Source organism: Ursus maritimus, unplaced genomic scaffold (genome assembly GCF_017311325.1).
Source record: "Ursus maritimus isolate PB19 unplaced genomic scaffold, ASM1731132v1 scaffold_24, whole genome shotgun sequence".
NCBI classification, from domain to species: domain Eukaryota; kingdom Metazoa; phylum Chordata; class Mammalia; order Carnivora; family Ursidae; genus Ursus; species Ursus maritimus.
This window is the reverse complement of record NW_024424897.1, coordinates 42,179,863-42,193,330: the sequence shown is the minus strand read 5'-3', so window position 1 is coordinate 42,193,330 and position 13,468 is coordinate 42,179,863. Positions and strand designations below refer to the sequence as shown.

The window sequence follows — 13,468 nt, the reverse complement described above, 5'->3', positions numbered from 1 at the left end:
AGTCAAATCTCGGTTTGAATTCTTGCTCTGAGGATTACCAGCTGTGTGATCTTGGGCCAATAACTTAGAATCTCTTGAGTCCCTCAGTCTCCTATGTGTAAATTGGGGGTAAAAAATAGTACCTGCTTCATAGGATTGCTGTGAAGATTAAATGAAATAATGTCAAGTGCTCAGCTTAGTGCCCAGCATACTCTAGGCATCCAGTCAAGTTAGTTATTCTTAGCTATTCAAATGTCTAACTAGGAATGATTTTCTCTCAGTTGAGCCAAGTGATCTTATGGCAAGAGAGGAACAGAGGATCTTCAATTGTATTCTGATAAAGACTGGAGAACTTCATTTGTCACTGTGTCATTTTCTTATCAAGATGATCCTGTGTCATTTTCTTATCAAGCAGCTAAATACTCTCCATCATTAGAACAAGAAAGCTTTAGGGTTTGTGTCTAATTTAGGCATCTGTAATCACCTATGGATGGCTCCGTAAAATTTACTGGAGAAGTCCTGTTTCTGGTCCAGAATTGGTCAACTCAGAAAATGTGTAAAAGTTTTCACTTGCTCTCTAAATTTTTAAGTAGAGACCAACTCTATGTTGATTGACTCTTCAGGAAGCTTTTTCAGAAAGACCAATATTTACATAAGTGAGTCTCTTGCTGTTCTAGCAAAATCTACTAAGCTTTTAGTTTACACTGAAGTACATGTGATTAAGTTTACATATAATTTTATTCATATACAAATAGAGCATTTAATTTTCAAGTTGAATTTGAACCACCTAACCCTGTTGGCTGTGAATTTTATTTTTTCACTTCCATGCCATCATACTGCTATCCCAATTTGATAGCATTTATGGAGCTTTGGCTTTTGTTCATTGATGATAAGGGATTTTTGGAATCAGCAATACTTGTATTCCTGATCCTCTGTAACCAATAGTATATGACACTTTCATGATAACTGGAGAGTCACAATCTGGGACCATAGAATAAAGGGGATTGACCGTACCATCCAGAGTGTGTCTACCGTGACTCTCTGGGAGCTTGTACTGCTTCTAGTAGGGCAGTCTCCTGACACAGCTGTATCTGCTGTGCGTTTTGTTCTATCAGAAAAGTTCATTGAGATGTGTGTAAATGATTCAAATAGAAAAGCATCTTTTCTCTTATATTATATGTGAGTTTAAGTCCTGGTCTTTCTTTTACCATCAGGAATTTTCCAGGTAGCTTTGAATTAACTGAGGGTCCTTGGCCCCACCCTACCCCTCCCCATGTGAAAGCACTACATACATATATTTTAAAGAACACACTTAGATTTGCTTTAAAGCGTGAGCAACAATAAGTGTATCAAACCAGGAAGTTTGTTCTTAAACTAGTGTTTGTCTAAAAGAAACTACCTCTGTCTCACAAAAGGAGTGACTGGCGTATGCTTGTTTGTTGTAAGCTCTCTACAAATGTACTTCTTTTGTAGATGTTGAGGCCACTTTGCTTACCGGAAACGAAAGTGCCCACGGCTGTAACTTTGTCTGGTGATAGGTAGAATATTAGTCTGTATTTTTAAAATATTTTCATTTGGTAAAGCAGACAGTTGCTGTGTTGGCAGAAGTGTGAATTTCATTTCCTGTCTGTGGTGTACCCCACTCATCCTGTCACTCAAGACATTTTGTTTTAGGTTGTTCCCGTAATGTGAGTGAAACAGAGTGACCCACAGCAGGGCGACATGTGCATACCACGAATGTAACAAGAGACAAGACTTGTGCAACAGACCACAAGAGCGCAATGCTTTATTTAAAGATGAAAACAAAAAAAAAAAGAAAACAAAACAAAATAAAGGCCGCCCCTCCCAGCCAGCATTCAGATTTTTAAAGTGGCATCTGTGGATTCTTATGTTTGTTTTTAGAAGACATGTTCCAGTCTATTTGGCAAGTTAGCTCAAAAGTTTATCAGCTTCATGCCACTTAATTGAAAGATAAAATTGAGTCAACAACTGGTAACAATATAGAGGTGATTTAATTTTATTTGCCAGTTAATTTATCAGACATTTGTATTTACAGTCCATTAATCTGCCGCATATATTGAGTTCTGTTGTTCTGTTTTATATGTGAAATTACAGAATTTCTGTTTTCTTGTCCTAAATTACAGTTCCTGCTGCAATGACAGGACAGATATAACTGTGTGGGAAGAACCCTGGGATGAATTGATTCGTTCCTTAAATAGCTACTGAGCACCTAATATGTGGGTTGGCACTATTTCCAGTGTTGAGGATCCTTGCTCTTCACTGAGCTTATATTCTATCATAAGGAAATAACCACAATCAAGTACACAAGTAAATAAAGTATACAAGTAAATAAATGTAAGTTTAGTGTATGATATAGATCCTGAAGGAAACAAAACAGAATAGCAGGATAGAGTTTGATTGGGATGTGGAAGAGGTGATGATACTGGAGCTGTGACCTAAATAGTGACAGGCCAGGAGAAAAGTATCCCAAGTAGAAAATAAAAAGCATGGGGCGCCTGGGTAGCTCAGGTGGTTGAGCGGCTGTCTTCGGCTCAGGTCATGATCCCAGGTCCTGGGATCAAGTCCCAGAATCAGGCTCCCTGCTCAGTGGGGAGTCTGCTTCTCCCTCTCCCTCTGCCCCTCCCCCGCATATGCTCTGTCTGTCTCTCTCTCAAATAAATAAATAAAATCTTTTTTAAAAAAGAGAGAAGAAAAGAAAAAGCACAAAGGCCCTGAGAAGGGACCTGAAATATAGAAGAAACAAAAGAGACCAGTGCAACTATAGCAAGTGAACAAAAGGGGAGATAGTACAAAATCAGAGAAATAATGTGTTATTGGGTATAATAGGGCCTTGAAGTCTAAGCTAAAGACTTCAGCTTTTCTTTGTAAGTACAAAGGGAAGCACATGATATATATGTGTATTATATATATAAAATCCCTTTGGTTGCTCTTTGATAAGTGGATAGCAGAAGTGGTTGCGGACCAGTTAAGAGACTTTTTGCTGATAGAATGTCTGGGATTGGGGCGCCTGGGTGGCGCAGTGGTTAAGCGTCTGCTTTCGGCTCAGGGCGTGATCCCGGCATTATGGGATCGAGCCCCACATCAGGCTCTTCCGCTATGAGCCTGCTTCTTCCTCTCCCACTCCCCCTGCTTGTGTTCCCTCTCGCTGGCTGTCTCTATCTCTATCGAATAAATAAATAAAATCTTTAAAAAAAAAAAAAAAAGAATGTCTGGGATTAGTTTCACTTCAGGGACAAGGTGAAGAGAGTAAGGATGAAGAAGAAACTAAGATTGGCCTTGAATTAAAGCTGAAATGTGTGAGAACATGGGGGTTCATTATATTATCCCCTCTACTTCTTTTTTTTTTTTTTTAAAGATTTTATTTATTTATTTGACAGAGATAGAGACAGCCAGTGAGAGAGGGAACACAAGCAGGGGGAGTGGGAGAGGAAGAAGCAGGCTCATAGTGGAGGAGCCTGATGTGGGGCTCGATCCCGTAACGCCGGGATCACGCCCTGAGCCCAAGGCAGACGCTTAACCGCTGCGCCACCCAGGCGCCCCTATCCCCTCTATTTCTGTTTATGTTTGTAATTTTATACAATAAAAAGCTTAAAAAAAGAAAAAAGAAAAACCTTTTTTAACAGTGGTCTAAGTTTTGAAAATTGATGGTGCCATGGACATTGTCAGAGTGGTAATGGAACTAAGTGGGCAGATTCAAGATACATTTGGAAGTAAAGCCCCCAGGTCTTGCTGATGGATCAGGATACATGTTGTTACAGGGAAAAAGAGAAACCAAGGATGACTGTCAAGTATTTGGCCCAAACAATTTGGGTAGATGAGACTAGGGATCAGGTTTGCAGGGGCTCAAGAGCTTTGTTTTGGCAATGTAAATTTGAGATGCCAATTGGATTTCCAAGTGGAATGTTGAGTAGGCAGTGTAATTTACAATACATTAGCCAACTCTGCATAACATAGTCACAAGCAAACTTGGAACCCTCCATTATATGTTTCTAAATTTTGCCAGTAGTGTTTTAGAAGTTCTATCCTTTCTAGAGTTTGTGGGTAACATTTAAAAGGCTTAGTCTGTTGATATGAAATAGTTTGGATATATTTTCTGTTGTCTGTGGATATTCACTGGTAATTATATTACTGCTGTCCACAGTAAATCTCCACCTCTGTTGAGCTGTCATTTACATGAAGGATGCTGTTAACATAGCAAACTCTATCATAGGTTAAACACATTTCCTGTGTCCTCCTTTCACTGCACGTGGGAATGCAAGTCAGTGAAATTAAAATTTTGAGTAACACTTCAGCATGGTGTGTGTATATTTTAAACAAAAATTTTGGCAAACTTTGGGTCTGTTATTAGTAACTAAGTATTGTAACATAATTTACATCTGATTAGAACACTAATCAAACACTGTTATTGATAATCATAGACCCAATAACAATAACTAATATTTATTAAGTGCACTGTGTAATTCCTTTATTTCCCGCCTGTTAGTGCTGTACCAACACTATAGCCATAAAGAACACAACTCCAAGTACTGTACTTTTGGAGAGATTACAGTCTACAGACACATTTACTTACATTAGACAAGATTTTTTTTTTTTAAAAGATTTTATTTATTTATTTGACAGAGAGAGACAGCCAGCGAGAGAGGGAACACAAGCAGGGGGAGTGGGAGAGGAAGAAGCAGGCTCATAGTGGAGGAGCCTGATGTGGGGCTCGAACCCAGAACGCTGGGATCACACCCTGAGCCGAAGGCAGATGCTTAACCACTGCGCTACCCAGGCGCCCCTACATTAGACAAGATTAATCTCATTCAAAACTTACTGCAGTTATAAATTCACATAAATACAGAAATTGATGCAATTAAACGAAAAACTTCAGGATCTTTTTTTTTAATTCCTTGATCATAACTTTTTCTGCGGGCCGCAATTACCTGCCCCATGATCACTGATGGTTATGGTTCAATTTAACTACATAAATTATCAACCTTTTATATCCTTAAAGAAAATGTAAATGAAAATTACAATTTCTTACCAAAAAGTTTAGTGTTTTCCAAATTTCAAGTATTTGCTTCCCCATTTCAAATAAACTAAAGATAACCACATCTCCCCTGCAACATTCAATAGCAGTCATTTGATGTATAAAATTTTAACTACACTTCCAGTTATTTTAAAACACACAAAAATGGCTGCCTATCAATCTGTCACAAGTTAAAAATACTACATTTAAGAATTAAGATGAGGGGCACCTGAGTGGCACATCAGACTCTTGTTTTCAGCTTGGGTCATGATCTCAGGATCATGGGATCCAGCCCCATATCGGGCTCTACGCTCAGCATGGAGTCTGCTTAGAGATTCTCTCTCCCTCTCCCTCTGCCCCTCCCCACTATGCTCGCTCTCCCTCTCTCTTTCTCAGATATATAAATCTTTAAAAAAGAAGAAAAAGAAGAAGATAAGAGGGGCACCTGGGTGGCTTAGTTGGTTGAGTGCCCGACTCTTGATTTTGGCTCAGGTCATGTTCTCAGGGTCATGGGATTCCCTCCCTTACCCACCTCCCACACATACACTCATGTGCTCTTTCTCTCCCAAATAAATAGATCTTTAAAAAGGAAAAAAAAAAAAAAAAGAATTAAGATGAGGGTTTCAAGTTTCCTTCAGTTTAGGCATTTATACCTTTATGCTTGTCTAAAGATATTTCTATAGCATTGATATTTGTGTAACCCATGTTTGTGTGCCTTAAAATGCAATCATTTAAAACACTAAGAATTAAATTTATGGTAGAGCTTTGGGAATTTTAAAAGCAACTAAAGTGTTCTCAGATGTGTCTGCCAGCTTCATTTCTAGAGATACTTGTAAAGCAAAACTGAGAATTTTATACCTTAGTTGCATTTTTAATTCAAAAATCCCTCTGCACAAGGGCACCACTCTAAGAAACTGTATTCTTGTTGACTCCTCACAACAGCTTCATTTTATTACCTTTGTTTTACTGATAAGGAAATTTAGGCCCCCTAAAATTCACTCAGGTAAGAAGTAGCAGAGCCAGGTTTCAGACCCAGGCAATCTGGCTCCAGAGCCTTTTCCCCTCTTTTTTCGTTTCCAGAGCCTTCATTCTTAACGGCTACCATGTAATATATATAGAATATTGTAGGTTTTGTTCCAGAAAAACTGTCTAGGGTAGATAGAACTCTGTAAATAAAAGGGTCTCTCTTGATTTTCTTTTTACTTTATCCCATGAAATTGAGACTTTGGAAGATGGGAAAGAGAAAAATCCCAAAATGGATCTCCATCATATTCTGATTTCCTTCCTTAAATAATCCATTTCCTTTTTACTTTTTCCCTTATAGCATCAGCGAGAGCTTTCTAACTGTCAAAGGTGCTGCCCTTTTTCTACCACGGGGAAATGGCTCATCCACACCAAGAATTAGCCACAGACGCAACAAGCATGCAGGTAAAGTTCCGCATATACCATTCCTTTCTTGGTTTCTTTGCCTTTTGTTTTGTTCTAGAAGGCTGACAACGTCATCCCCATTTCTCCAACAGTCTTGTAATAGTGAGAGAAAGCATTGTACTGTGCTATAACCACTTTTCTTTCACTGTCACTGTTTTTCTGGCACTTAGCAGAATGCGTTATGTATGTAGTAAGTGTTCAATAAATTTTATTGGAAAAATAATAAAGTACAAAAGTACTCTAATGAATTCTTCTGTGACTTATCAATTAAGGTTTTCCAGTAGCAAATACCTGGTTTGCTTACCGGCAGTACTTTTCATCACTAACAAACCTGAGTTTCCACATAGCCAGCTCACATAAGAAGCCTTTCAGTACAGATGGGGCTTCCTGACTTTTGCCTAACCTTCCAAGAAGGCAGCTGCATTTTTGTCCCAATAGCACTTGGAGCAGGGACTTAGGGCCACTACTTACCCAGAAATGGTTGTCCTCTACAAGTTCTGCATCCTAAAAATCCTTCCCTCACGTCATTTGTAGTAATAGAACAGAAGGAATCTTAATTTTTAAAAAGCCTCAGCTGCTTAACTCAATTATAACATGTAACTTAAGTCACTCTTCATTGTTTATACCTAACATTTTGTCTCCCCACACGGATTCTTTTTTTTTAACAGTTTTAGTGAAATATAATTCACATACCATGTAATTCACCTAGTTTACGCGTTTAAAGTATACATTCAGTGTTGGGTTTTGTTTTGTTTTGTTTTTCTTTTTTTTAATATATACAGAGTTGTACAGCCATCACTATAATTCTAGAACATTTTCATCACCCCACAGGAGAACCCCAGTTTCCCATTAGCAGTCATCCCCTATATCCTCCACCCTCCCTGCCAATCCTAAACAACCACTAGTCTACTTTCTCTGTCTATAGATTTGCCCGTTCTGGGCATTCCATATAAGTGGAATGATATAAATGATCTTTTGAGACAGGCTCCTTTCATTTAGCATGTTTTCAGGGGTCATTTAAATTATAGTCTGTGTCAATACTTCATTCCTTTTTATGACCAAATAATATTCTAGTGTATGGATATACCATGTTTTATTTTTCCATTCACCAGTTGATAGACATTTGAGTTGTTCCCCATTTTTCGCTGTTATGAATAATGCTGCTGTGAATCTTTATGTATAAGTTCTTGTGTGGACATATGTTTTCATTTCTCTTGGTTTTATATCTATGAGCCCATACTGGTTCTTACACATGAGACTTAAGATTGTGTCTTTGGGTTTGAAATGTGGTAGAACAGACCTGGCCAAACATAATGATTCTCCTTTTTAATTTTGGGGGCAAGAAAACTCTTCTTTAAGAGAAGGAAACCGGGGGGGGGGGGGGGGGATAAAAGGAGAAGCTTTCAGACTTGCTGGCCTTTTAAATATCTGTTTGCTAACCTACTTTTCTTTCTTCCTGCCCCTCACCACTTCTTGCACATATCAGTATTTCATCTCACAGTTAACAGTTGAAGTTACCTGGAGGAAGATTTTGTATGTAGATTTCAAGACGAATGTGGGAACAGGTTCCACTGGCATCTATGATCAGGTGGCTATGTCAGTCACTTTAGACTCAGAGAGCTGGACCTGGGTGGGCATGAATGAAGTTTTTTGTTCTCTGATTGTCATCATTTATAACAGTACGTTATCTAATTATCTCCTACTAGCCAAAGCCCCAGGTTTTCTAGTATAGAGTAAGGAGTATGAGGAAATCTATAATACTTTAATACAAAAAAATTCAACTTAGTTTTGGGGAATGTGTAGAAATAAGTGTGTATTCAAATAATGGTTGGCCGTGTTAAAGGACCTAACATTAGGTTCAGTGGAATATTTATTTATTGGGACCCACTATATTTAATGAGTACTCTTACTTGAATATCAGCCACTAATATGGAAATCATTTTAAGCCATTGACATTATTCTAAGGGGGATCTAAAAATCTTCTTAGGTTAAGTGCAACTGAAGATTTACAGAAATAAGAATGGCAAAATAGTTAGCTTTTTGTAAAGTTAGAGGTCATTCTAAACCCATTCATCACACACCCCATTTTCAGGATTCCCTCCTTGCTACCTTTAATGGGCCTGAAAGCACAGCCCAACATATCTCACCATTGCTTTTATCAACGTCCATGATAGTACAAAACTGAGATTGGTTTCAAGTACCCATTCCGTTGGACAAGCATAAAGCAAATTTTAATGTAGTATAGCCTAAAAGTGAATGAATAGAGATGCAGTCTACCATTCTGTCTTTCCACTTAAAGTTAATAATTATATTAAGACACTTAATTTCTGTGTCTAATTATAGTCCTTCAGTGACCCAGAACTTTCTTTTATACAGGTTATTAAGGTAGAAGGAATCCTCTCTATTGACATTACAATGGAGAATAATTACTTTTTGTTTCGTAAATTTCACCAGGTGATCTCCAACAGCATCTCCAAGCAATGTTCATATTACTCCGCCCAGAAGATAACATCAGGCTGGTAAGTTAGTGTTATCATTATAACTCTTACTCAAAAGACTGTCTAAGATGGCAAACATTAAGCCGTCATTTTTATGCCCCAACAGAGTGCTAGGAGCTATGTGGAACAAAAAAGAATAGCATGTCCTTACATCAAAGAGCTTAGAATATCATTGGGGATATAAGCTAATGTGAAATGATGTGAAATAATTTGATGACTCGAGGCTGTCGATAAGCACCAGTTTGTAAGTTACTGACCATAACAGCAACTGAAGTTCAGAAGAGTGACTACTGTGAGACTTGCCCTAGTTAGAAAGGTTTTATGTATACAGTAGAGCTTGAGCTGGATCTTAAAAGATGATGAATTTACATTGTCAGAAAGGAAGAAGACCATCCTTCTAGATCAGGGCCTGACTGAGGCAAAAGCACACGTAAGGGACAAGGAAAGAGTAAAAGGGCCAGGGATTTGTGTTGGTCTCAGAGTAAGGAGACCTGGGCTTTGCCTTTTACTAATCCTGTGATGTTGGGCAAGTTACTTAGCTTGTCTGAGCCTGCATCCTCATCTCCTTTCTACCTCTCACAGTTGAGAGGATCAAATGGACATGAAAGCATATTGAAGAGTGTAAAATGCTGCCCAAATCTGGGGATTATTATTACTATAAGGAAGCTAAGGTACTGGGAAACAAGGCAGGCAAGCAGGGATTTAATGCTCCAAACTAGAGGACTCAAAGTGGCAGATGTTTTGTTTGGACCACAGTGGTCGTGTTTTTCCCTCCGAGCCAGAATTTTTTTTTTTTTTAAGGATTTTATTTATTTATTTGACAGAGACAGCCAGCGAGAGAGGGAACACAGCAGGGGGAGTGGGAAAGGAAGAAGCAGGCTCCTAGTAGAGGAGCCTGATGTGGGTCCCGATCCCAGGACGCCAGGATCACGCCCTGAGCCGAAGGCAGACGCTTAATGACTACACCACCCAGGCGCCCCACCAAGCCAGAATTTTAAAGTTGAATGATTTCACATAAAAATCCATATTTGGAGCTTGTCCTCAAAAATCTAAAATTCTGGCAACACTGGGACCTTATTCTCACATGATAAAACTTGCTAGACCCCAAGGGGCAGGCATGGGTATGACCTGGGCTCTTAATTTACCATAATCCCCACATATCCTATTGTCTCCTAGACTCTAAAACCAAGTATCTCCATTTGTCATCATTTCTTCGCTGTAAGTTCTCTTATAGCAGAAGATTTAATTAAAATAGGAAAACAAAAATGGGATGAATATGTTTCTTTATGAAAAGTGAAGAGCATTTCTACCCATTTAATATTGATATGGCCTACTTCACTCATTTATATTCCCTATCTGACCCTCTAGATTGATACTTGGAGGTAGTACCTCTGCTTCTTCAGTAAGCAGTAGTGTGAAACGTTACAAGGTTTGGAGCAAGGAATTACATGGAACAGCTACAGTATTTAAGAGAGGGGCACCTGGCTTGCTCAGTCAGAGTATCCAACTATTGATCTCTGCATTGTGAATTTGAGCCCCACATTGGGTGTAGAGATTACTAAAAAAAGAGAGAGAGATTCCTCAGAAGCTACTACAGAATAGTGGGGAGGAGGAAGCCATCTTAAGTCATGGAGGTCCACCAGGTAGTTATTGCAGTGCTCTAAGCACGTGGTGATCGGCCCTTCTAGGTTGGGGTGGTAACTTGGAAATTGGGTTTCTGTCGGCATGTTAAATTCAAATGGTTGATCTGTTTTCTGAATGGGAAGAGAAATAATGAGTAGAATACAAGAATGTCTGTAAAAGATTGATGATCAGGTCTCTGAACTCTGTTGTAATTAACTGATTTTTCATTCACTTAATCATTCTGTGTTCAAATTCTGTCATTTTTTTCCTCTCAACTGCTGCCTCTATCACCTTCTTAAAATGGCCACAAATTTTTGTTGAGTGAGAAACTTCCTTTGAAATTTAAAGAATATGAAGTAAGAAATCCTTACATAATTATTTCATATCCTAATTTGAAAAATCACATCATACATTTATGTATATCTTGTCTCTATTTTTATATACTTCTGTCTTAAACACTTATTTCCAAGTGAGGAAAGGAGCTGTACAGTTCTTACAGCATTAATATTCTAAAGCAGTGGTACTCAAACCTTAGAGTACAGCAGAATCACCAGCAGAGCTTTGTTGAACTGCCCCCTCTTTGCTGGATTCCACCCACAATGTTTGATTTGGGGAGGGGGGGACAGTAATAATTTGCATTTTTAACAGGTTTTCCAGTGATGTTGATGCTGCTGATCCAGGAGTCACGCTTTGAGAACACCTCGTCTAAAACACGTAATCCCAGTGCCTTGCACATACTTGATGTGTGGCAGATACATGTTTATAGTTTCCAAAAATTGTGTGGTTTGGTAGAGTTAAAGTTGAGGTCTGTCATCACTCTATCTTTTTCTCCTTGATAACCTTCTGGAATTTAGATTGCGCTTCTGAACATTAAAATAACTTTAACCACAGGAGAGCATTAAGGAAGCAGGGAAGGCAGAGTTGGCAATTAACTTTCTTTCTTGCCCTGCTAGACTATGCAGCTTCAACTGCTTTACGTTTATAAAATATAAATTCATTTTAAATGACAAGCCATTTTACAGTTGTTTTGAATTGTTACAAACACAGAGTCATTATGTTTCAGATTATTGAGTGAGTCATCTTCAAGAAAATGAGTGAATACATTGTGTGACTTTGGACAAATTAGCACTTTTCTAACTGAAAGGAGCATTTGTAGACTCAAAGCAAGGCCTTTTGTTTTGAGTTAAATTTGGAATGCTAAAATTCTCATCCTGGGGCTTGTACATAAGGTTAAAAGTTTGATAGTCAACTGAAAGTCCTGCCTTTATTTTTTTAATAACCCAACAACAGATAGTGGCACCAAATCCCACATTTTGCTTTAGCAGTGAAAATAAGACTAAACCATTTTTTCCTCCAGGGAAGCTCTGCATTCCAAATACAGTCCCAAGCATTAACGTCAGTACTTACAAAAACTGTAGCTGGTAAAATGAAGACCGTGGTTTTTTAGTACTCTTGCACATTACCAAAGACCCATTTAATAAAAAAAAAATAGACTTGGAAATGAAAAACTTTCCTAACATTTGAAGTAACTTTAATATTTTTTTTAAAGATTTTATTTATTTATTTGACAGAGATAGAGACAGCCGGCGAGAGAGGGAACACAAGCAGAGGGAGTGGGAGAGGAAGAAGCAGGCTCATAGCAGAGGAGCCTGATGTGGGGCTCGATCCCATAACGCCGGGATCACGCCCTGAGCTGAAGGCAGACGCTTAACCGCTGTACCACCCAGGCGCCCCAGAAGTAACTTTAATATTCTTAACTAGAGTTAAGGTGCTGATAAAGTACAAGGAGGTGTTTTTTGAGTACTTTGCAGGAAAGTTTAAGAAATAAGGACTTTTTTGACTTTGTTTTTTATAGTACATTGATAGTTTCCCAACATGTAAATGGGTTTATTTTTTCTAAATATAAAATGTTTAAAAATCACACAGTGCAGGAAGGTATAAGGAAGAAAGTAAAAATCACTTTGCATCCTATATTCTGAGAAAACCATTCTTAGCAATTTGGATAAGCATCCTTCCAGTCTCTGTGTGTGTGTGTGTGTGTGTGTGTGTGTGTGTGTGTGTGTGAGTATGTCAGATTCTCTGACTTCTGCTCTTACTGAAGTGAATCAGTGATGAAAATAGTCAAATCTGAGTATCAGAAGACCTACTAGTCTCCCCAGTTGATCTCCGTAGTTCTGAGAAGCAAAAGTATAAAGTAATTTAAAACAATAAGACTTGGGGAGCCTGGGTGGTTCAGTGTTAAGCCTCTGACTCTTGATTTCGGCTCAGGTGGTGATCTCCAGGTTATAGGATCGAGCCCCGCATCAGGCTTCACACTCAGCGTGGAGTCTGCTTGTCCTTCTCCCTCTGCTTCTCCCCCCACTCGTGCTCTCTCGCTCTCTCAAATAAATAAATAAATAAATAAAATCATTAAAACAATAAGACTTATGTCTGAGGGCGAGGAGGGGTGTTTGTGTGTGTTTAAAAAGTGGATAACTGAGGACTTGCTCGTGGATGAATGAAATTGGGGGAAATGACTATATTTGAAAGGCTGATCAGTTTTGAGCAACAATGAAAAGGTTTTACTACTGATCTTTATAACTATGAAGGTTTCTACAATTGATTTGAGAATTGAACAGGGAAAAGAGTATATGTCAGTACTTTCTTTTTTTTTTTTTTTTTAAACAAAAATGAGATATAAATGCTGACTTATAACCTGCTTTCTTCACACTTTATTTTGGATATCTTTCCTTGTCAAGAAATGAATCTGTTTTTAATGGCTACACAGAATATAATACATAGATTTTTTTTAACTGAAGAATTTCATAGAGATAAAAACTAAAAAAATAAAATCCTGAGACTCCCTCCAGCTCTATTTCTTTTGAAAACCGTGTTCTTTAGTTTATTAGTGCTACATCTGAAGTCTGTT

General features: G+C 38.3%; 1 protein-coding gene, 1 long non-coding RNA gene and 2 other non-coding genes across 4 annotated transcripts in view; 3 read left to right on the top strand and 1 right to left on the bottom strand.

The window, feature by feature from the left end:
* Window positions 1-13,468, top strand: part of SSH2 (slingshot protein phosphatase 2) — a 239,943-nt gene that overhangs the window by 169,622 nt on the left and 56,853 nt on the right. The window contains 2 exon segments of the mRNA XM_040641086.1: window positions 6,336-6,439; window positions 8,894-8,958. Coding sequence (XP_040497020.1) covers window positions 6,336-6,439; window positions 8,894-8,958 — 169 coding nt within the window.
* LOC121105047 lies at window positions 2,035-5,330 on the bottom strand. Its single transcript, XR_005837491.1, has 2 exons — window positions 3,530-5,330; window positions 2,035-2,992 (listed from the first exon to the last, which is right to left on the bottom strand). It is a non-coding gene; the product is annotated as an uncharacterized LOC121105047 (long non-coding RNA).
* LOC121105083 lies at window positions 12,664-12,740 on the top strand. The gene has a single exon (XR_005837513.1). It is a non-coding gene; the product is annotated as a small nucleolar RNA U2-19 (small nucleolar RNA).
* On the top strand, window positions 13,103-13,169 carry LOC121105081. The gene has a single exon (XR_005837511.1). It is a non-coding gene; the product is annotated as a small nucleolar RNA U2-30 (small nucleolar RNA).